Source organism: Callospermophilus lateralis, chromosome 6 (genome assembly GCF_048772815.1).
Source record: "Callospermophilus lateralis isolate mCalLat2 chromosome 6, mCalLat2.hap1, whole genome shotgun sequence".
Taxonomy (NCBI): domain Eukaryota; kingdom Metazoa; phylum Chordata; class Mammalia; order Rodentia; family Sciuridae; genus Callospermophilus; species Callospermophilus lateralis.
In genome coordinates, this window is record NC_135310.1 from 18,645,961 (window position 1) to 18,670,572 (window position 24,612).

A 24,612-nucleotide genomic window follows, 5' to 3' on the forward strand; every position below is an offset into this window, starting at 1 on the left:
TATACGTTATTATTATCTGTATTCTTGATAGTTGTCCTTCTGAATGGAATGAGATAAAATCTTGGTGTATTTTTGCATTTCTCTGATGTATTTCTCTGATGCTAGAGATGTTGAACATTTTACTCAAATATTTGTTGGTCATTTGTGTTTCTTTTTGTGAGAAATATGTGTCTAGTTCTTTTTGCCCATTTACTGATTGAGTTATTTGGGTTTTGGGGTGACAAATTTTTTGAGGTGTTTGTATATTGTGGATGTTAATCTTCTGTCAGAGGAACAGTGGAAAAGGATGTCTTTTATTGTGTGGACTTTCTCTTTATGCTCCTGTGTCCCTTGCTGTGTAGAAGCTTTTTAATTTGAAGGCATCCTACTTACTTGTTCTTGGCTTTATTTTTTGAACCTTGGGGGTCTTGTTAAGGAAGTCAGGGCCTGCACCTCTATGTTGGAATATTGAACCTATGTTTTCTTCTAGCAGTTGCAAGTTTTCTGGTCTAATTCCTAAGTCTTTGATCTTTTTTGTTTGCCTTTTGTGCAGGGTGAGAACACAGTTCTAATTCCATTCTTCTACATATGAAAATCCACTTTTCCCTCCACCATTTGTTAAAAGATTGTCTTTTAGCCCAGCATGGTGGCACATGCCTGTAATCTCAGTGGCTCAGAAGGCAGAGGTAGGAGGATTGCAAGTTCAAAGCCAGTCTCAGCAATTTAGCAAGGTTCTGAGCAACTCAATAAGACTCTGTCTCTAATAAAATATAAAATAGGGGTAAGGATGTGGCTCAGTGGTCAAGTGCCCCTGAGTTTAGTCTCTAGTACTCCCCCCACTCCCACCCCCGCCAAAATAGGCTGTCTTTTCTCTAACATATCTGTTTGACAACTTTATCAACTCTCAGATAGTGAGCAAGACAATTTTGACGGAGCAATCAATCATTCAAGAAAGCAAGAAGGAAATTTTAAAATTTTTAGAGTCAAATGAAAAGGGAAACACAGAATCTTTGCAACAGTAAAAGCAGATACAAGAAGGAAATTTTTTAAAATATTTACTTTTGGGGTATAGTTGGACACAATACCTTTATTTCACTTATTTATTTTTATGTAGTGCTGAGGATTGAATGCAGGGTCTCGCACGTGCGAGGCAAGTCCTCCAACCCTGAGCCACGCCCCAGCCCAAGAAGGACATTTATACTCATTAGTGCCTACATTAAAAACAGAAAGATCTCAAAAAAAAAAAAATAACTTAATGGTGCATCTCAAGGCCTTAGAAAAACAAATTTAGTCCCCATCGGTAGAAGGATAGAAGTAATAATAATCAGAACAGAAATAAATGAAATACACTAAAAGAACAATACAGAGGATCAATGAAATAATGAATTGGTTTTTTGAAAAGATAAACAAAATTGACAAACTTTAGCCAAACTAACCAAAAGAAAGAGAAGATGCAAATGAAAAAATTAAGAGATGAAAAATAGGATATTACTACAGGTACTATTGAAATCCAAGGGATCATTAGTGATTATTTTGAAAAGTTATGTAACAATAAATTGAAAAATCTAGAAGAAATGGACAAACTTCTAGACACCTATGACCTACCAAAACTAATCCAAGGAGATGTTTTTAAAAACAAATTGATCAATGACCATAACAAGACAATGAGATTAAAGCAGTAACAAAAATTCTCCCAACAAAGAAAATCCCAGGACCAGAGAAATTTGCAACTGAGTTCTTCCACATTTTAAAGACAAATACCAGAGCTCCTTAAAGTATTCCATAAAATAGAAAGGAAGGAATGCTTCCAAACTCATTCCACGAAGCCAGTATTAGCCTGCTACTACAACACAGTAAGGACATAACAAAAAAGAACAGTATAGACTGATATCCTTGATGAACACAGATGCAAAAATTGTCAACGAAATAGTTGTAAATTGAATTCAATGTCACATTAAATGTTAATACACCATGATCAAGTTAGTTTTATTCCAGAGATATAAGATTGGCTCAACATACACAAATCAGTAAATGTAATATACCACATAATAGAATCAAGGATAAAAATCACATGAGCATCTCAACACATACAGGAATATGAACAAGAAAAGCCTTTGATAAAATTCAAAACCTCTTCATGATAAAAACTCTATGTAAATTAGATATAAAAGAATCATACTTTAACATAAAAATATTACCATGCTACATATATTTTGGGCCACACATTTTCCACTGAATATTATATTTACTCATGCTAACAAACATATCTCAAAATGATTACATTTAATAGTAGTATAATTTCCCATGTTGTAGGTGGAATATTATTTATTCTACAATGATTCTATGATAAATAATCCCTATAGTTAAACATTTATCATCTCTGATTATTTAATTAAAATTAAGTCATAGCAACATAATTATCAGATTGAATGATTTCAGTTTTTCATACTTCTTTATCTTAACATATTTATATATTTGATGATCAAAACATTTTAAAATGTTCTCTGTGTGCTATAGTTTGGATTCTGAATGTTCCCCAAAGGTCCATGTGTTAAAGCTTAGTCCCTACCATGGAGGAACCTTTAAGGGGTTGGGTCTGATGGGAGGTCTTTAGGTCACTGGGAGTGTGCCCTTGAAAAGGACTGTGGGATCCTTCCTAGCCTCTAGCTCCTGTTCTCTTTGCTTCCTGGACATCAGCTTAGTGGTTTGGGCTTGACACATGCTCTCTTTAGTTGTAAATTGAATTCAATGTCACATTAAATGTTACACATACATATCCCTATTTTATTAAGGAAATCAATATTTTCCTAACCTATTTCATGTTTGCTTATTCCCTTACAGGAAAAATATACATGAAAAGCCACAGTGGTATAGGAAAAATATACATGAAAAGCCACAGCTCTCACCGTGCTGCCTAACCACATGTCAAAAGCCCCAAGGCCACTTGTTCATGGATCAGAACCTCCAAGACTGTCAGCCAAAATAAACCTTTTCTTTTAGAAAATTGATTATCTCAGACTTTTGTTACTGTGATGGAAAGCTAACACACTATAAATTCCCAACTCTTCCTACATTTACTCTCTTTGATCTCATACTCAAGATTTGAACTTTTATTGGAATATTTGCTATTCTACTAGGAAATTTTTAAACACATATAAACAAATGTGAATATATATTTTTAATTTTATTCTTTATTTTTTGTCACATTATCCTTCAGAAAAGTTGTACCAATTTTCAGTCCCACTATCAGTGGATTAGACAACCTTTTTCCAAAGTTTGGTCTTTATTAAAAGTATTTAGTCAATATTGTAATTGATCAAAATGATAAACTTAAGTTATATACATTTTCACAACAATTCTGTATCTGGGAATTTATGCTACAAAATTATATAGAAAAAAAATTGATGTTGTTACAAGTATAGCTACTGCAACCATTAAATGTCATGCAGAGTTAAAAAGAAAAATGAATCTTTATGAGTTGGTCTAAGAATATCTTCAAGGTACAAAATTATGGCTATAACCTGGATGCATCTGAGCATATGTAGTCTTTTATATGTTTTTAAGGTAAGTGTTTCTACATACACATCCCTATTTTATTAAGGAAATCAACATTTTCATAACATTTCATGTTTGCTTATTCCCTTATAGGAAAAATATACATGAAAAGCCACAGTGGTATGAATTAGTCATAAAACTTCCCTAATGTTACAAATAATCAGACTGAGATTTCAACAGGAACCCAGTGACAGTGATGAGAATTTACTGTAGGGCTGAGGATGTTGCTCAGTGGTGTGACTCCTGTCTAGCATGTACAAGGCCCTAGATTCAACCTCCAATACTGAAAATAAATAAATAAATAAATAAAAGGACTATGGTAACTTGTTTGAACCAATTGAAAATCCATGGGTCGAAAAAAGTGTACACATAGAAATATTATCTTTCTGCGAAGGAATCTTTCTGGAAAACTGTAAAATGTAACTGAGTTTTGTCTAGGAATATTTACCTAGGACCTACTTCCAGAGTGAGATTTTGTGATGAAATTTATATACAGACAGATTCATTTTGCTTTTGCTTTTCAGAGATAACTTTTTGTAATATTTAATTTTTGGTTTTTATTTATATAAAATAATGTCATATGCCCAAAGTAAAATTTACAAAACCAAGTATGTTCAAGGAATTTTAACTTCTATTCCTGTATCTTCTGCTTTATCTTTTCCTTCCTTTTCCAGACAATGAATTGCCAAAGATTTCCTGGTGAGCTTTCTCTGTATGTCCCCATGAAGCTGTCATTTATCTTCCCTTTCCCATGGAACCTCTTGATCCTCTTTCTTGATAAGCTGACCTGCAGGGCCCATGGTTCACTATCCTGCCCTGCTTGATGTCCCCACCACAGTATGCATAACAGCACTAGCTCCTGCTCATCTCTCTATTTACATTATTTTTTCCACCCATCAAGTAGTAACTTTTCTTCAGGAATGAGTTTAATGTCATCTTCTATCATATTCCCTCAACCTCTCTCAGATGATATGAACCTCTTTTATCTGTACTAAAAGCTCTGGCTACAGAAGAATGACACCAGATGTGGACAGAATGTGGTCTCTCTGACTCTCACACTGGGATGATGGGCTTTAAAAAAAAGGAGGAATATTTTCTTTGCCTTTGAGTCTCTGGGAGAACTATATACACAAACAGGCACTCAATACAAGTTAAGGAATGATTCAGTAAACTAATAACAAAAAATTTCCCAAATAGGTACTGGGTTGGTTACTTGGGGTGTGTGTTAAGTTTTTTGGGTTTTGGTACTAGGGATTGAACCCAGAGATGCTTAACAATTGAGCCCTATCCCCAGCCCTTTTTATTTTTTAGTTTGAGACAGGTTTCACTAAGTTGCTCACAGCCTCACTAAGTTGATGAGGCTGGCTTTGGACATGCAATCCTCCTGCCTCAGGTTCCTGAGCCACTGGGATTACAGGTATGTGCCACATTGCCCAGGATGGTGTTATGTTTTTTTTTTTAGATCTTTATATATTCTGGATATTAATCCACTGTCAGAGGAACAGCTGACGAAGATTTTCTTTCATTGTGTAGGCTCTCTCATCATGCTTTCTATCATTTTCTTTCTGTGCCAGGCTTTTTAATTTGATGGCAGCACATTTATTAACTTTTCATTTTCTTAAGCCTTAGTGGTTTTGTTAAGGAAGTAAGTGCCTGCACTTATATGACAGAGTGTTGACCCATGTATTCTTTTAGCAGTTGCAAGGTTCTGGTCTAATTCCTCAGTCTTTGATCCATTTTGATTTGACTTTCATGCAGGGTGAGAGAAAGGGATTTAATTTCATTCTTCTACATGAGGATATACAGTTTTCCCTGCATCATTTGCTGAAAAAGGTTGTCTTTTCTCCAACATATATTTTTGTCACCTGTGTCAAAGATTAGATGACTGTATCTAAGTGGATTTGTCTCTGTGTTTTCTAATCTCTTCCATTGGTGTTTGTGCCAATATTTTGATGCCAATACCATGTAATTTTTGTTACTCTAGCTCCACAGTATAATTTGAAATGAAGTATTGTGATGCCTCCTCTATTGCTCTTCTTGCTCAGGGTTTCTTTGGCTATTCTGGGTCTCTTAATCATCTGAATGAATTTTGGAACTACTTCTCTCTAGTTCTGTAAAGAATGTCATTGGTATTTTAATGGGGATGATATTAAATCTATATTTTACTTTTGGAGGTATGGTCATTATGACAATATTGATTCTGCCTCTCCAAGAACAAGGGAGGTCTTTCCGTATTCTGAGGCCTTCTTCAATTTCTTTCTTAAGAGTTCTAAGCTTTTCATTGTAGAGATCTTCATCTCATTGATTAGATTAATTCCCAAGGGTTTGGATGCTTTGGTTTGGTTTGGGTTTTGGTTCTTGGTTTGGGGTTTTGCTTTTGTTTGTTTGTTGAGGTTATTTTAAATAAAGTGATTTTCCTTATCATCTTCTCAGCTGAATCACTGTTGGAGTATAGGAAACTATTATAAATGTGTTCTTATATCCAGCTACTTTGATGATTTCATTTATCATTTCTAGAAAGTCTTCTGGTGAACATTTTTTGGGTCTTCTAGATATAGGACCATGTCATCAGCAAACAGAAATAGTTTGACTTCTTCTTTTCTTATTTGTATCCCTTTAATTTCCTGCCTTTGTCTACTTGCTTTGGGTAGAGTTTCAAAACCTAAATTGAATAGAAGTGATGAAAGTGAACATCCTTGTAATATTCCTAATTTTAGAGAAAAAGCTTTCAGTTTTTCTCCATTCAGTGTGATATTGGCTTTGGGTTTGTTATCAAGTCTTTATAATATTGAGGTATGTTCCTTCTATATCTAGTTTCTCCAGGTTAACATGAATGGGTTCTGTTTCTTATCAAAGGCCTTTTTTGCATCTATTGAGATGATCACATGATTCTTGTCCTTAATTCTATCTGTATAGAGTATTACATTTATTTTATTTTATTTTGGGCACGCCAGGGATTGAACATAGGAGCACTCAGCCACTGATCCACATCCCCAGCCCTTATTTTGAATTATATTTAGAGACAGTTTCTCACTAAGTTGCTTAATGCCTCCCCAAGGCTGAGGTTGGCATTGAACTTGGGATCCTCCTGTCTCACCTCCCGTGTCACTGAGATTACAAGCATGCGTCACCACACCTGGCTAAGAATTGCATTTGTCACCACACCTGGCTAAGAATTGCATTTATTGATTTGCACGTGTTGAACAGACCTTACATTCCTGGGAGAATTCCACTTGATCATGGTGTATTATCCTCTTAAAATGTTTTCTTATGTGGATTGCTAACATTTTATTAAGGATTTTTATATCTATGTTCTTCAGGGAGATTACTCTGTAATTTTCTTTCCTTGATTTATCTTTGTCTAGTTTTGGTATCAGGGTCATACTAACTTTGGAGAGTGGATTCGTGAGTATTCCCTCCCTTTCAATTTTGTGAAATAATTTGAGAAAGTCTGGTGTTATTTCTTCTTTAAAGGTATGGTAGAAAAAAAAACAAGGAGAGAAATGAATTCTAGTAGATGGGGTAGAGAGAGAAGATGGGAGGGGAGGGGAGAGGGGATAATAGAGGATAGGAAAGGTAACAGAATAAAACAGTTACTAATATGGCATTATGTAAAAGTGTGAATGTGTAACCGATGGGATTCTGCAATCTGTATTTGGGGTTAAAATGGGAGTTCATAACCCACTTGAATCTAATGTATGAAATATGATATGTCAAGAGCTTTGTAATGTTTTGAACAACCAATAAAAAAAAATCTAAAAAAAAAAAAAAAGGTATGGTAGAACTCAGCTGAGAATCCATCTTATCCTGGGCTTTTCTTTGTTGGAAGACTTTTAATTGTCATCTCAATTTTATTACTTGTTGTTAGAGTCTGTAAACAAGTCAGGATGGCGCCTGGCATTTTAGCAACTTGTTATTAGTTTATATAGGTTTTCTATGTCTCTCTGATTCACTTTGGGTGGTTGTATATATCTAGAACTTATTCAATGTGTTCTAGGTTTTCCAATTTATTGGAGTATACATTTTCAAAATAGTTTCTGATGATCCTCTGAATTTCAGAAATGTCTGTGATAACATCTCTTTTTTCATCTTTTTTTAAAAAGCTTCTAATCTCTCTTTTTCTTTTGGTGAGTTTGACTAAGGTTTTATCGATCTTATGTACCTTTTCAAAGAACCAACCATTTTCCTGTATTGATCCTGTATATTTTTTAATTCTCAATTTCATTATTTTGGGGATTAGTTTGTTCTTCCTTTTCTAAGGCTTAGAAATGGAGCATGAGATTATTTATTTAGGATCTCTCCATTTTTTAAAGATTGCCATTTTGCACTATGAATTTTTCCCTTAGAAGTGCTTTCATACTATCCCAGAGATTTTGATACATTGTATCTAAGAACTTCATGATTTTTTCTCTAATTTCTTCTATGATCCATTATTCATTTCAGAGTATTCAATCTCCATGTATTTATGTGGTATCTATTCTTTTTTCTTACTGTTGAATTCTAGTTTCATTCCATTATAATCCTAAAGGATTCATGCCATTATGACAATTTTTTGGTATTTTAAGATGTACATTGTGACTTAGATTATGGTCTATTTTGGATAAGTTTCCATGAGCTTCTGAGAAGAAGGTAAATTCAGCTGCTTGGGAGTGATATATTCTGTAGATGTCTTTTAGATCCATTTTATTTATACCATTATTTAGGTTGAAGATATCTTTATTGATTTCACATTTGTATGACATCTCTATTGATGGTAAGGGCATGTTAAAATCACTCAGTATTATTGTATTGGGGTCTATGGGAAATTGAATGTCAATAAGTTATTCTTTTTATGTAATTAATTATATTGGCATTTGGGACTTATACATTGCTATTGTTATATCTTCTTATTTAATTGCTCCATTTATCTATGTGGTGACATTCTTTGTCCCTTCTAATTAATTGTGCTTGAAATTTGCTTTGCCAGATGAGAATAGCTGCTCCTGCTTGTTTTTGAACTCCATTTGCATGAAACAAGTTTTTCATCCTTTTACCCTCAGCTTGCAGATGTCTTTTCCTGTGAGTCTAGTGCAAATAGAAAATAATTAGATCTTATTTTTAGATCCATTCAACCAATCTATGTCTTTGAATTAGGGAATTGAGACCATTTGCATTCAGTGTTATTATGGACATGTTTGTAGTTTCCTGCCTTTTGCTTTGTTTGCTATATTTAATTCTGTCTTGATCCTCATTTGGTTGTTTTTCTTCTAGTGATCTTCATCTATTGGGGAGTTTTTTGTTTTGTTTTTGTTTTGTTTTTTGGTAGAGGGTGAGCGGTGGTTCCTCTGTGTGCAGTTTAACTTGGGAGTATTTTTTATAGTGCTGGCTTGGTGGTCATGACTTCTTTTACTTTAAGATTTTATTTTCCCATTGATTTTGAAAGAAAGCTTTGCTGTATATAAAAATCTTGTCTGGCCATTGTTTTCTTTTAGAACTTGAAATATCTTGATTTTACAGTCTGATTTGAAGTGAACCTTATGGTTTACCTATAATATTTTTTTCTTTCAGCTTTTAATATTCTTTCCTTATTGTCTATATTAGGTAGTTTGACTATGATGATATTTGAGAAGTTCTGTGCTGATCTTGACCAAATGGGGTACTATAGGCCTTCTGTATGTAGTTGTCTATCTAATTTCTGATATGGGGAAATTTTTTCTGTTACTATCTCATTGAAAATAAGATAGTGTGTATCTCCATGTTGTTTTCTATACCAGTTATTCTCAGGCTTACTCTCTTGATGCTATCTCAGAGTTCTTATACATTCTGATCATGATCTTCCATTTTTATTTTATTTTTATTACCAAATGATATAATTGGTGATATTGACACCTCCAGTTACTGATGATAAACTCTGCTCCCTCAAATGTTGTAGTTTGAACGTTAGAGAATGCTGCGAGGGGGCAAAAATCACGATGTATGCAGAAATAAAGAATGTCCACATGCTTCTGCCCCTGTTCAATGCTTTATTCACTCAAATTACTCAATACAATTTCACTCTATAGGTTCCTAATCAAGAAAATGGCAATCCCTAATGCTAGGCACTGCAATAGACATAATCAATTCACAGCAAACAATTCTAGATTAATTGTAAGCACTGCAAACACTTAATCATGAAAGGCTTTCCCTCTGCATGCTAAGTTCGAAAGTCTTAAGCCTTAGGCTTTATGTCCAGCAGATTCACACTCACTCAGACCGCAGTGATGAGGTCCAGAACCAAGGCAGGCTTCTCCTGGTGTGGAGTGGACGACTGGTTGAGGAGAGTAGGTCATAGGGAGAAGTTGCAGCTCTCACCGGGGTCCAGATGAGGTGGTAGAGTTTGAGAATGGTGAGGATCATGCAGAGGATCAGGAAAATGATGACAAGTGATGTGATGTCAGTCCAGGTCCTCATCAGGCTCTCCAGCTCAAATGCATTCTTGTTTTGGCTGGCTGAATTAGCTCTATTATTTATACTAAATTTGGGGGCTTTTGACCCCCCTTTCAATCCTTATCAGCTACCACCCATTTCTCCATGACATCATTTACCCTGGGGTCAGAAACATCTGCTCTGGTGGTCTCCACCCTGATCTTCTCACCTTTCCCATTAATCAGAGAGGGCAGTCTGCCAGAGACTTCATGCTGTTTATCAGGGTGAGGGGAAGTAACTTGTCTGAGGGCCATACTGGAGGGTTCTGTTAGATGTGCCTGGTGAGACTGCAGGTTTCAAACTGGAGTTTTTTAAAATGGAGTTGCTTAGGCTCAGGCCTAAGGCCATCCTCACAGAGAAGCACGCTGAGGCAAGCATAGAAAGTAGGGTTTATTTAAAAAGGGGTACCATAGATGTCTCCCAGAAGGGAGAAGGGGGCCACAGCTGGTATCCTGGTATCCCCAGAGGCGAGGTGTTCTGCCCATTTTATATGTCCTAGGCTTCCTTTGTTCTCCTGCTCTCTTCCCCTTATCTTTCTCCTAGTGACTAAGCCCAGGGCGGACCAAAGGTGGGAAACAGGTGGGTTGAAGGGCAGGACCATGCAGCCCAGGACACAGTAATTAACAACTTTATGGCTCCTTATAGTGAGGGGCAATTCTTGGGACAGGTTGCCTTAGCAACAGGTTGGAAGGTTCTTGATAAGGGTGGAGGAAGGGCTCTGAAGGAATTAACATTTCAGTCCTTCAGGGGACAGTCTCCAACTTGCCAGACTCACTCAAAATTGGCCTCCTGACTCAATTTACCTATCTATGTTGACTGCCTGTCTAATTCTGGTTTCAATATGCTGCTTCTAGGACACCCAAGCCTTGTCATCCAAGAATAATAACAAAGTGGGGCTGTCTTCAAGCCCCAGATAACAGGTGTTTTGTCTGTACAAGTTCACTCCCCCTGGCAGTCCTTTGGAGAGGGAGGAAGGGGGAGGAAGGGAGACCTTCTTAGGAGGTTCTAGCTTTATGGGTCCCCTTGTTCTCCAACCCAATGTTCTAACCTATACTGGAGGGGAGGAAGGAGGGAGAGTGCTCCACAGGCAAACCACCCCTACCTCACCACTGGAAAAGCAAACAACCCAAAATCACAAAGAAAGGAGGGTGCTAAATGGTTCAGGTGGGAAATGTTTACAATTGGGATGCTAGCTAGGGAAGTGTTTACAATTGGGATGCTAGCTCTGCCAGAGGCCTTGAATCCTTTCATTCTTACTGAGTTATTGTCTAGCCTCTGGCATGGAAACAAATCAATTTCAAATTCTAAATTCCACCTGTGTGCACTTTCCCTGGTCACTGTCTCAGTCTCTGGTGCCTCACTGAGCTCCAGCTTTGGGAAATGGGACAAGTAGCAGGACAATAGGCAAGGGGGGGATGGTCAGCCCAGAGAAAGGGCAGCAGGAAAAACACCATTACTTGCTTTGAGGCCAGTCTGCTGGCATTTGGGAGAATGTGTCACTGCATTCCTCAAGGGGGAGAGAAAGAAAAGGTTAGAGATGAGAAGGCATAGGTAGGGTGGACACAGGGAACCCAAACAGGGCAGGAGGCAGGGAGCAGACATCCTCAGGCAGAAGCTGAGGGTGAAGCACAGATGGAGGCCAACTCCCTCCCTTGATGATGTCCTCCCTCAGGAGGCCCAGAGTGGTACTGCTGTAGCCTAGCCTCACCTCACCCTCAGTGTTGTGGGAAAGGGGCCCCAGAAGCCTTCCCTTCACTCCTCCCTGCCTCTCCCCACCCCAGGATGGCTGCTACAATTTGTGGTTATGTAACCGAAAGCTCGGTCCCTGTCCCCAATGCCAATCAATGCCAATTTAATCATGGGACACGGTTTTGAAAAAAAAAAAAAAAAAGGAATAAGAAGTTTTATTGCTTTGCTAGCAAAGGAGAAACACAGGGGATTCCTATCCCAAAGGGTGTGACTCTGGATCTGGAGGCTTTTAAAGGAACTTCAAGGGTTACATTCTAGGTGCCTCCACTAGGGGGGCGCAGTGCACCGTGAGAGCTTTAGTATTGACGGGTAAATTCGGTAGCTATTCACTTTCCAGATCTTCAGCAGTCTTCTCCTCCCAGTGGTGGGTGAGTTCCAGGGCAATCAACCAGGGGAAGAAAAGATCACACCATCTCCCTAAACTTGTTAGGGAGGGGGAGAGGAGAGAAGGGGGAAAATATTTTTTAAAAAATAAGCCTTAGAGCAATGACGGCTACTTTCGGAAGATGAACTGTAACTGTTACAGTCACAGCTTTACGCATTAAGGAAAAAAAAGTTTGAAAACTATCCCACACCCAGGGGGAAAAAAAACTGCAAGTGGGGACTTAGTGGTAGAGCTTTTGCCTAACAGTCGTGAGATACTGGGTTTGATCCCCAGCACCACATAAAAATGAACAAATAAAATAAAGGTATTGTGCCACCTCAAAGTTTAGCCGCAGCAGCGCTTTGCGTATCCCCAGCCTCAGGACAGGAGCCGCCCAGCGGCCCGCCCCCAGAACACCCAGCTGATTGGAGCCCGAGGTGTGGCGCCGCGGCCCCGAGATCCGGTCCGGGGAGCAGGGCTGGAGTCCTCGAAAGGGACCAGGCGCGACGCGGCAAGTGCTTCTAAGTAGTGGCCGGAGCACGACGGAGTCCAGACGTCCCGCCGACCTGGAGAGGACGCAGAGGCGGGGTGCCCGGAACCCTCGGACCCAGAGCCCCGCGAGCGAGTCCCAGGCAAGAAGCAAGGCTGGAGGGCGGGGAAGATGGAGAGAGGCCGGGGGACGCTGGCCGCGCTGCTCTCCCTCCCTGGCCCACCCGGAGAGACGCGGGGACCGGCAGGGAGAGCCGGCGAGAGCGCAGGGCGCGGGCCTGGGAGCGACAGCCGTCGAGACGCGTGGGAGAGCCGGCGGGGGGCAGTGGGGGAGAGGCCGAGTGGGGAGAGCCGGCGGGGGGCAGTGGAGCTGGCGGCGGGGAGAGCCGGCGAGAGCGGAGGGCGCGGGCGAGAGGTGGGGGCGGGGGCGGCCGGAGAGAGGGTGCAGGGAAGGGGTCTGGAGAGAGGAGAGCTGGCTGCTGGGGGGTGAAGGGCGGGGGCGCGGGACCGGTGGCTTCCTTGCTGATGCCCGAGACCATGACTGCGGGGATGGGGGCGAGTGGCAGAGGACCTAACCCAGCAGGAAAAAGTCCGTCACTGTCCGGGAGCTGGGAGCGCTGCCGGCAGCGGCTTTCTGCGGGCGCCCGGCCTAAGGAGGGCGGCCTGGGCAGGGGGACACGTGAGGGAAAGGAAAGCGGCGCACAGCCCGGCGCCCGGGACCTGGCCGCGGCCAACTCGCTTGGATTCTTCGTTGGTACCGGGTAGTCAGCTGATTCACCGTCTTCACGGCCCGGCGGTCTATCCTCCAAGCTGGAAGCGCTGCTTTCTGGGCAGTCCCAGGGAGCTTTTAATTCGACTCCTTGTCTCATTCATTTACAGCTGTTCTGATTGGTTTCTTTTCAATATCGCCGTTTCTTTACCGACATGGTCTTTCGTCTGCATTTATTCTCTTATTCAGTTGTTAGATCTTCTTTTAGATCATTGGACATTTTAATAATTAGTTTTTCATTATCTTTATCTGTGATTTTATCTACTTCCATAACTGTGGGATCCTTTGTTGGAGCATTGTGAAGTGGGGGTGGGGGGCGTGCCTGTTTCCTCCTGTTTTCTGAGATCTCGGACTGGACTTTCATTTCAAATGAGATGGATTTTCTTTCCTCTTTTTTTACATGTGTCCCTTTGTCTGTAGTTATCCTTTTTGTTGGTATCTTTCTCTGTTTCTGATATGAGTAGATGTCCAGGAGTGGAACCTGAGCCCCTCCTTAGGGCTTGGTTGTTAGTTTAAGGTTTTTGTTTTAATATAGTAGATGAACACAAGACCTTTATTTTATTTTTATGTGGTGCTAAGGATGGAACCCAGTGCCTCATACTTGACAGGCAAATGCTCTACCACTGAGCCACAACCCCAACCCTTTTCTAGATTCTTGAGTTAAACAAAATACAGTTTCTACAGTCACTCCACTGTGCTGGAGCACACCAGAAATTATCACTGTTATCTAATTGCAAATTAATTCCCATCTATCAGCATCTCCCATCCCTTTTTCTGTACACACCATCTGATTTCAAATACTAAGATGAACTTTTTTTGGATTCCACATGCAAGTGAGATCATATGATACTTGTCTTTCTGGCTTACTTCTCTTAACATGATGATCTCCATTTCCATCAATTGTGCTGCAGATGACAGGATTTTGTCCTTTATATGGATGAATAGTAGTCCAGTTTGTGTTATGTATCATATTGTCTTTAAATCTGTTAATCACTTGATTGACACCTAGGTTGTTTATGTTTCTTGGCCTTTTTGAACAGTGTTACATTGAACAAGGGAGTGCAGATGTCTTTGACAGACTGTATTTATTTACTTTGGCTATTACTCAGTAGAGGAATTCCTGGATCGTATGCTAGTTCAATTTTTAAACTTTTAAGGACCTCATACTGTTTTTCCTAGTGGCCCTATTATTACCACCTATAATTAATAATTAGAAAACACCTATCATTGTGTTCATTCAGCAAAGAATCTAAGAACAGAAAACTGAGATAGAAAGTAAGAAGTGGGTTTATTGCAAAAGTGAGAGAGACATAGAGAGGACTTCTCTGAGAAAAAGGGCCTCAGACCCGGGAATCTGGTGGGGGAGTTTTGGCCTGTTCTTTTGTTGGTCTCTGGAATTCCTCCTTTTCTGATCTCCTCCCCTGTCTACACACTCCTAAATATTATTTATTGGTGCCCCCTCTGTCCATGCATCTATTTTAGTTTTCCTTTTGGATCTCTTGCTTGGGAGTGCTAATATGGAAGTGTCTGTCTGATTGGGTCCCCCACTTGTATCCACCAGCACTTAGGTCAAGCAGAAAGTTGACCTCATCAGAAGACCCTCCCCATGCTCCTTTGTTTGGGCCCTGCCCAACCTCCTCACTTGCCATCTTGCCCTGGTTGCCTAAGCCCCTCCTACCTCTCCCCCACTATGAATCTACATCCCACTAACAATATACAGGATTCTCTTGCAGGCACTTTTGGTTTGTTCCTTGGTTTTATTGTTAACAGTCATTCTTACTGGAGTGAAATGATGTCACCTTGTGGTTGTGATGTGCATTTCAAAGATGCCTGGTGATACTGAGCACAGTTTTGTGTGCCTATGGGCCATTTACTTATCACTTTTGAGAAATGTCTTCAGATGTTTTTCTCCATTTTGCAATCAGGCTATTTGTTTTCTAATTATTAAGTTCTTTGAGTTCCATATATAACCTTTTACCTGATATACAACATGCAAATATTTTCTGACATTCTGTAAGTTGTCTCTCCACTCCCAAAATTGTTGCCTTTGATGTGCAGAGGATTTTTTAGTTTAATTCATCTTGTTTATCTGTTTCTGCTTTTGTTTTCTCTACTTTTAGGGTCTTGTCTAAAAAAATTTTTCCCATTACAATATCCTTAAAATGTTTAAAAATAAAATTTTATTTTTTTCAATTAATCCCTGGTTCTCCTGCATGGTAAGCAAGCATTTTACCACTGCGCTACACCCCCAGCCCATTTAATCCACTTCGAGTTGATTGTTTCTGAGTGAAGAGCCAAAGGGGTCTAGTTTCATTCTTTTTCCTGTGAATTCCCTACCCTGTTTTCCCAACACCATGTATAGAAAAAAAAATGTCTTTTTTTTTTTTTTAAGAGAGAGAATTTTTTTTTTTTTTAAGATGGACACAACACAATGCCTTTATTTTTTTTATGTGGTGTTGAGAATCAAACCCGGGTCCCTCCCGTGCTAGGCGAGCGCTTTACCGCTGAGCCACAATCCCAGCCCCAAAACTGTCCTTTTTCTAATTGTACATTCTTACACCTTTTTCAAAAATAGGCTGCTGTAGGTGTGTGGGTCGAATTCTATGCTCTCTGTTCTGTTCCATGGGTCCATGCTTCTGTTGGTAAGTCAGCACCATGCTGTTCTGATTACTCCAGCTTTGTCCTGTATTTTGAAGTCAGGTCATGGAACTCCTCTTGCTTGGTTCTTTTCATGCAGGATGACTGTGACTCTTCAGGAGATTTGTGGTTCCATAGAAATTTTAGGATTGTCTTTTCTAGTTCTGTGAAGAATGCTCTTGGTGTTTTGGTAGGGATTACATTGACTCTGCCGATCTTGTTGGGTAGAATAGACATTTGAACAATATTGGTTATCTTTTTATTTGTGTGTGTGTGTGTGTGTGTGTGTGTGTGTGTGTGTGTGAGTGTGTGATTTTCAATTTCTTTCCTCATTGCTCTGTAGTTTTCATTTTAGAGATATTTTACCTCTTTATTTTAATTTGTTCCAAGGTTTTATATTTTTTGCAGTTATCGTAAGTAGTATTGTTTGCTTGATTTCTATTTCAGATGATTTGCTATTTGTATATAACAACTCTAATAATTTTATTTTTTTGTATCTTGCAATTTTGCTAAATTCATCTATTACCACTACTAGTTTTGGGTGAAGTCCTTGTAACATCAGCTCATCTGCAAACAGTGAGAATTTTATTCCTTTTTTCCCAGTTTGGATGCCCTTCATTTTTTCTCTTGCCTGATTGCTCTAGAAAGCACTCCCAGAATTCCATTGATTGAAAGTGGTAAAATGGGCATCATTTTTCTGTTTCAGATCTGAGAGAAAAAACTTTCAGTGTTTATCCATTTGATATGATGCTTGCTGATGGCTTATTTCACACACCTTTTATCATGTTGAGATATATTCCTTCTATACCTAGTTGTTCAGCATTTTCATCATGAAGAGAAGTTAATTTTATCAAATGCCTTTTCTACATCTATTATATCGGTTTTGCCCTTCATTCTGTTAATATGGGATATCACATTTATTGATTAGATAGTGTTGAACCATTATTGCATCCCTGAGATGCATTCCACTTGGTCATGTTGAATAATCTTTCTAGTGGGCAATTGAATTTAGTTTGCTAGTACTTTGTTCAGGATTTCTGTATCTTTATTCATCAAAAATATTAGCTGTGGGGGCTGGGGCTGGGGCTCAGCAGTAGCACACTTGCCTGGCATGTGTGAGGCACTGGGTTCGATTCTCAGCACCACATATAAATAAATAAATAAAATAAAGTTTTATCAACAATTAAAAAAATATTTTAAAAAATAGCTGTGGATTAGTTTTTGTGTGTGTTGTTAGGTTTTGGTATCATGGAATTGCTGGCTTTATCAAATGTGTTTGGAAGAATTTCTTTCTCTTCTATTTTTGGAAATTACTTAAGGAGAACTAGAAACTGTTCTTCAAATATTTGGTAGAACTTTTAGCAGTAAAGCTCTCTTGTATTGGAATTTTCTTTCCTGGGAGGCTATTACTACTGATTCAATCTTGTTACTTATTATAGGTCCGCTCAGCTTTTTTATTTATTCATGATTCAACCTGGGTAAGATATATATGTGTGTTAAGGAATTTTTCCATTTATTCTAGGTTACCAAATTTTTGCAAATAATAACAAACATGGGTATCTTTGTTCCTAATAATCTCAAATGATCCTTTGTACTTTTGTGGTGTCAGTTGCAATCTCTCCCTTTTCTTGTCTGAATTTGAGTCTTCTCTCTACTTTGCCTAGTTGTCTAGCTACTGACTTTTCACCTGTGTTTAGTTCTTTGAAGAACCAGCTCCTTATTTCATTACTCTCTTGTGCTCCTTTTTAGTCTCTGATTCATTTATTTGTGCTCTGCTCTGAACTTATTATTTCTTCCTTTCCACTAATTTTGGTTCAGGTTTGGATACCAGATATTTTTAATACACTTGATAAACAAGAGTCTCCCGGGCTTTCTTAAAAATCACAGTGAACTGGTCATTTTTCTGGCTTTTCTAGTATATCTAACTTGGCATATACAATTTTCTGAGCCACAAAGCACATACTTCTGATTCCTTCCTTTACTTCCTGTCTTCAAACTGTGGATTTTTCATTTCATTCAGATTACAATATCACTTTCCAACCTAAAAAAAGGCAATCTCCTGGGACAGTAGTGCCATCTGCTAACAGTCAAGCTAAAAGCTATGAACCATAATTATGAACTCTTTCTCATGCAGCTGTGATCCCAGCCTCACTGTGCCCACGATGACTCAGCATGCACAGTCCCTTCTCCTGCGTCTGATCATCCTCTGCCAGGCAGGCCCTTCCCTCACAGCAGGCCTGGCACCTCCATTGCAAGGTGATGTGCTGCTGGGTGTAGGCATTGTTCAAAGGGCAGAGGGGAAGTGGGCCATGTCCTGGGACATGAGGTTGCTGGCCCCTCCTCTTCAAAGAAGGGGAATATGCCTACCTTAAACAGGTGGAGCAGACAGCTTGGGAAGGGTCATTCTTGTTCTGCCAGCTCAGCCCTTCAGAGGGATGGGGAGGGGGTGCCTAAAGGGTCCTTTCTCACCAGCCAAACGCTTACTCACCCTTTTCCCTCACAGGCACTCACTCCCTTTGCTATGACTTCACCATCAATTCTAAGGCAGCACCTGGACAGCAATGGTGTACAGCCCAAGGCCAGGTGGACCACAAGAATTTTCTCTCCTATGACTGTGGCATGGACAAGGTCAAATCCTTGAGTGCCCTGGGAGGGAAAGTGAATGCCATAATCAACTGGGAAGAGCAGAAAACCTTACTGAGAGATATTGGGAATACGCTAAAACAGAAACTGGCTGACATTAAAGCAGAAAATGACATGGCCAGAGGTATGTAAGGATGGTCCAAGGGCACAAGAGAGCTGATATTGGGTTGAAGGAAATTGATTGTGTGCATGTAAAAGAAAAAAAAAGAGTTAGATGTTGGTCCCTCTAAAAGCCCAGACATAACTGTTTTGGAGGACAGAACACAGCCAGATTAGAAGGAAAACAGGGAAGGTGGTACTGGGTTGGACAAAGGATTTGTTAAGAAAAGAGGCTGATTTCTTTCTGATAGGAGCAGGTCTGAACACCCTGGAGGGCAGGATGTGTTGTCAGCATAAATCCAACAGCTCTTGGCAGTTTGGCTTCAATGGACGGATGTGGCTCCTTTTTGACTCAGACAACAGAAAGTGGAGAGAGATACATCCTGGGTCCAACTGGATGAAAAAAATGTGGGAAAATGACAAGGAGGTGACAGAGTTGTTACACAGGTCCTCGATAGGTGACTGTAGAACCTGGATTCAGAACTTGAAGGAATGGGAGGCAGAGTTGGAGCCAACAGGTAACTGGCAGGAGGGGGAATAAGTGGGATTCACATGAGATATGTGTGTGTGTGTGTGTGTGTGTGTGTGTGTGTGTGTGTATGTAATCCATCAAGCATGAGTCAGACCTGGGTTAACATTCATAGGTATAGTCTTTCCATCTTTTCCCTTCTTATCTCCTAATGCCTCTTTTTCAGTGCACATTCTTTTGCTCATCTCTTTTTGGAAATTCCTCTAAATCACTTCACATGTCAGCTCCTGAGACCCTTCTCCACCACCATCCTCATGGGTCTCCTCATATTCTGCCACCAGGAAGGATGAGTTGCATGGTCACCCAGGCTTCTCCCATTAGCTATATGAGCCCCTTAAAGACATGGCCCCTTTCCTGTCTCCCTCACTTCTCAGGACCTGTCACAGCAGCTGCCACATAGCAGAGATCTAGGAACTATCTGCCTTCCTGAATGACTTGGGGCAGCAGGATCTAAGCAGATATGATCCTCATATTTTGGTCTGAAGAAGGGCTAACACTCTTGTGTTTCCATTTCAGGACCTTCAACCACCACCCCAGACACAGTCATTGAGAAGTCCTCAGCCAGTACCTTTAATCACTGGAATTCAGTACCTTTAATCACTGGAATCTTCATCATAGGATGCAAATCATAATTTTTTTCTGACAGGTATTGTAGGCAGATTGAAGAGAGGGATGGGGGAGATGGGGGAGCAATGATGACCGGAAAGTGAATTCCCAAGATCCTAGTTTGTACCTTGACTGGTCCTTCTCATTCTGAGGTGAGACAGAAGAATCAGGCCTCCAGTTACTGGTAGCAATAGCTTGACCAGGCTCAGCCCTGAGTTCTGAGAAATCCTCCCTGTCAGGGCCCATGGGAAAGAGGAGGGGCCATACCAAGGCAGTCTGTGGATTCTAAAGGGTTTTAGCTTATGCAGGTCTGATTCAGACCAGATTTCTACAAAAAAGGGGCCCAGTGGTGCATGGTGAAGAGATAACAGGAACACAGGAAGGAAATACCCAATCCTGGAAGATGGCAGCATGGTAGCTCCATTCAATGTATACAGAGAAAGGGACTTCATACCCACAGTTAAAGAAGAGGGTCCTGGGGCCTCGGTCCTGACTCAGTGGTAGAGTGCTTGCTTAGCATGTGTTAGGCACTGAGTTTAAACTTAAAATAAAGGTATTATGTTCATATATAAAAGAGAGGGAGAGAGAGGGTCCTATGGCTAATGCCAGGGTAAGGCACAGGGGAGGCCTTTCCCAGCCCAACCTGGAAGGCTGGAGTTCAGGGCTGCATTCCCACAGGAGGCTCATTTCCAGAAGCTGAGTTGAAAACAGAGTGGAGTCTGTTCAGGATGACAGGCAGAGGGTGTCAGCTCTCTGAGGACTCCTAGAACTCCAGGATTGACCTTTGGGCTGTGGCCCTGGAACCCAGCCTCCTGCAGACTCCAGATCCTGAGCCAGCTCAGCAGCCTCTGCCTTGAGCAGAGCCTCTGCAGAGACTGGTGGGGCTGAGCAGCTGCTGGAGCCTGATGCTCCAGCTGACTTAACCAGAATAGAGGGAGTAGGCAGGGCCAGTCACTTTTAGAGCTCTGCTGCTCCCAGGTAAGGAGAGGTTGAGGGGGAAGGGGGAAGAAAGATGTCATCTGCAACCCCACCCAAAGTCTGGGAACTAGGTTCCACACCCCCTCTTTTTGGCAGGAGTCTCTGCATCCCCAGGTCCTATGGACCCTCCTATGGGGGAGGAGCAGACTTCCAGTCAGGGAGCAGATCCAGTCATTAGGGCTTCAGTCCTAAGACCAAAGCCTAAGGCAGGGCAGGAACTGATTCTGGCCTGTGGGAAAGAAGGGAGGAGGGTGACAGAGGCTGTTGGACCCTTGGGTAATGGATGGAGGGAAATACATGACCCAAGGTGAGCACCCAGAAGAATTGAGATAGAATTTCTTCAGAGAGTTGAAGTAACACCTGTTTCTTTTCTAAAGGTGCTCCCAAGAAGCTTCTGAAAATGTGATTCAGTTAAATAACTGGCCTTACTGGTCTTCTGCCAGTCTACTCCCTGCTCTTCCTCCATAGAGCAGATGAAGATTGAAGTACAAATCCAGAGGCCTCCAGCACGTCATCACATATTCTAACTTAGCCTGCAGCTCTCCGTTCATATCCAGCATGGGCGAGGTACCCATGGGAGAGATGGGCTGGCTGTGAAATAAAAACTGTGAAAGTAATCTATCAAGAAATAAAGACAAAACGGCAAGAATCATATTTTCAAAGTAGGGCATGACCTGTTGGTAAAGTGCTTGCCTTGCACAAGGCCCCAGGTTCAATCCCTAGCACCACAAAAAAAAAAAAAAAAAAATTATATACTTCATATTGTTAACTTTTAAATAAGCCAGTGTGTCTTAATTGTCTTTTAGAAATATAGTTTACTACTCAGTGTAGAGAGTAACATAAAATTTTATAACGTATTTATTTAAATATAAAATATTAAATGACACCATTAATTTCCAATTAATTTGTTATTATTATATAGTTTAAGAACTATTGTTGTAGAAACTTTTGTTTGAAGAACATCAGCTTAGTAAAATGGTCTTTTAAATCTTGTACTTTAATGACGTGTATATTTGGGAAATAAAGATACAATTAATATTAATAATTATCATAATTACACTGATTTTTTTATATTAACCAAGTTTAGCTTTTAAAGAAAAATTGAAATATGGAATGTAATGTGGTACTTTTAAAATAACAGTTATTGTTTAAACAAAATTTTATATACCTTAAATCCTTTAAAACTAGTGTTTTTTTTAAATAAAAAAACTCAACAGACATAAAAAAAAATATTTTATTGGAATGAGAGTAGATTAATGTTTTCAGTATTTCTTATTTCTTTTATCCTTTAGTTAGAATGACCAAGTAATAAAGGTCTGTGAAAAGATCTTATCTATATTGGTAAATAGGCCTCATGTCAGAAACTTAGCAGGATTTAAAGAGTAAAAATCTTTCAATAACTTCAGCTGATTGTGTTAATTTCATGTAACCAATTAAGCTATATGTAAACATTTTGAAAATTATTTTGTACATATTTTGTTTTAATTTACTGAGACATTTATAGCCTTTCACTTTACTGGTGAAATTTTTCTTAAACCTTTCTATATAAATCAAACCTGATAGAAGTTTAACTCCCAGCCTCTTGGTTCTCATGAGGACGTAGAGAATAAAGGAATTTTAGATCTTTTTTTATATTAACCAAATTACAAACACATCTAATGTTTAAGTATATTTTAGTTAATAGGGTCTGATGTTTTTATATTTAGTAGATGATATTTTAGCACCCAATGGATGACATTCTAGCACTCTAACCTCGCAAATCAATAAGTACCTCTTTTAATAAAGACATATAATTACTCCCCTTTACCTTAAATGTATTTATTCTTAACTGTAAGATCCAAGACATCAAACAAATGTAGATAACAGTATTAATTATCTTTTTCCTGTTAAAGAAAATTGTTAGAAGCAAATAGATATAAATTTTAAATATCATAGGGATTAACAACTTTATTATTATTATTTTAATATCTGTATTTTATTTATTTATTGTGGTGCTGAGGATTGAACCGAGCGCCTCGAATGTGCTAGGGGAGCATTCTATCACTGAACCCCAGCCCCAGCCCCGCAACTTAATTATTTAACCAGCTGGAAAATTTTGAATTAATAATTTTAAAGATATCTTCATTTTTATCTCTCTACCCTATTTCAATCGAAACTTTTAAAATCAAGTGAATTAAAGCTACTTGGGTCCATTTTTTATGTTAATTTTAAAATATGAGCATGCTTATTGATTTATAAGTCAATTTTAATATCATGTAACGTAGACATAAGCATTATGTACACACATTTACAAATCAGACAAATAAAAGAATTTTTATAACTTTCTGTAAGTGGAGCTCCAAAGGTTGTATGGAGTGGTACAAATACTTATCAAAGCTTTTATTTGATTTAACCTGTTTAGGAATTACGTTAGAACCAATAAAACATTTATATGATTTAATTACAAGGCAGGCCTGCTTTGATGGATAAGCCACATTGAAATCTGACAATTATGAGAACACTGAAATAAATTATTTCAGATTGCCAGCTTCTTGTCCTAATAATTGTCAGACCTACTCTTAGCCTCATCCCTAACAAACAAAAAATAATCCATTGAAAAGCATAATTAGAATTTCTTTATTAACTTTGGAATTTTTCTCATTTAACTTTGGCTATCGACAGTTTAGTTGTTGAGAGAATGAGAGGGTTCCTGTCGTGAAGGCTATTGATGAAGCAATGAATTGTAGCTTGTTAGCTTTAAAGGGATTCAGGCTTTGAGTAGAAGATCACCATAGTGTAATGGTTACCATGCCCGTCTCACAAGGGTGAAGGTCACCAAAAGCTATGAAAGTAATATATCAAGAAGTAAAGTCAAAAAGGCAAGGGTTATATATTTTCAAAGGCAGGGTGTGACGCATTGAGCTGATCAGAGGGGTCTGACTTCTAACAAAGAATAGGCCCATGCTTGTCTTATTTATCGTGGTACAGATCAAGGGGGTCAGTAGATAGTTTTCAATGTGGTAGGAGGCTTGTTTCGGTGCTTGTTTCTTGGTGTTGCAGGGATCTTGAAGGAAATAGGTTGTTTGGTCCTAAAGCTGTGAGCCAAGACAAGGGCCAGCATGATCTGGGCTTTCTTGAACTGGGGAATTTCACCCAGGAGTTCCCAGAAAAGTGGCTTCTGTGCCTTAATGGCTCAAACAAACCCCTAATTTATATATGGTTCTTTTGCTTATTCACATCCAGTCAGGATTTAGAAGACCCTCAGGTATTTCACTTTTAGGGACACAATGGGCCTATACCCTCTTTTGCCAGAGGTGGACTATTCTGATAGCTGCTTTCACTCTCCTGTCCATTGCAGCAGCCACACCCACCTTTTCTTTGCCACCCATTGATTCCTGCTACCCCAGGATATGATGACCCTCATGAAGATCCTGTAACTTCAACTTTGAGCTTTTTTTTTTTTAAAGACATTTATTCAGCGTCATGATCAGACTATTACATTTAGCAATCAACAGCACGGGTGCCAAAAACAAAGTAGATTAATACCCTTTGTGGAATGCTTTGAACTTTTCACAGAACACTAACTAAAAATAACCTGTTGTACAATTAGTCGCAAGTATAGCCCTTGAGTTTTTTGCCCATACATATGAGTATTGTCTAAACCATGTCTTCTTTGTAGCAGCTAGGCCCTGCCAACACTGCTTGGCTGAGTTCACAAATCTATTGTAACCTTTAGCTTCCCTGTCACTTCTCTGGCTCTCCTCTCCTGCTAAGTTTTGTTTCCTGGCAGTA

At 39.5% G+C, this 24,612-nt stretch overlaps 1 protein-coding gene across 1 annotated transcript; it reads left to right on the top strand.

Moving 5' to 3' along the window:
• The first annotated feature begins 18,602 nt into the window (after positions 1 to 18,602).
• On the top strand, positions 18,603 to 21,244 carry LOC143401021 (UL16-binding protein 1-like). Its single transcript, XM_076857992.2, has 4 exons — positions 18,603 to 18,753; positions 18,980 to 19,246; positions 19,774 to 19,903; positions 21,219 to 21,244. The coding sequence occupies exons 1-3, from the start codon at positions 18,606 to 18,608 to the stop codon at positions 19,887 to 19,889; spliced, it is 531 nt and encodes a 176-aa protein (XP_076714107.2). The 5' UTR covers positions 18,603 to 18,605; the 3' UTR covers positions 19,890 to 19,903; positions 21,219 to 21,244.
• The last annotated feature ends 3,368 nt before the right edge of the window (positions 21,245 to 24,612 follow it).

Coding starts and splice junctions, on each gene's coding strand:
- LOC143401021 (XM_076857992.2), top strand. CDS start 18,606: ATGGACAAGGTCAAATCCTTGAGTGCCCTGGGAGGGAAAGTGAATGCC. Junction 18,754..18,979: donor AGAAAATGACATGGCCAGAG/GTATGTAAGGAT, acceptor TCTTTCTGATAG/GAGCAGGTCTGAACACCCTG. Junction 19,247..19,773: donor GGCAGAGTTGGAGCCAACAG/GTAACTGGCAGG, acceptor TTTCCATTTCAG/GACCTTCAACCACCACCCCA.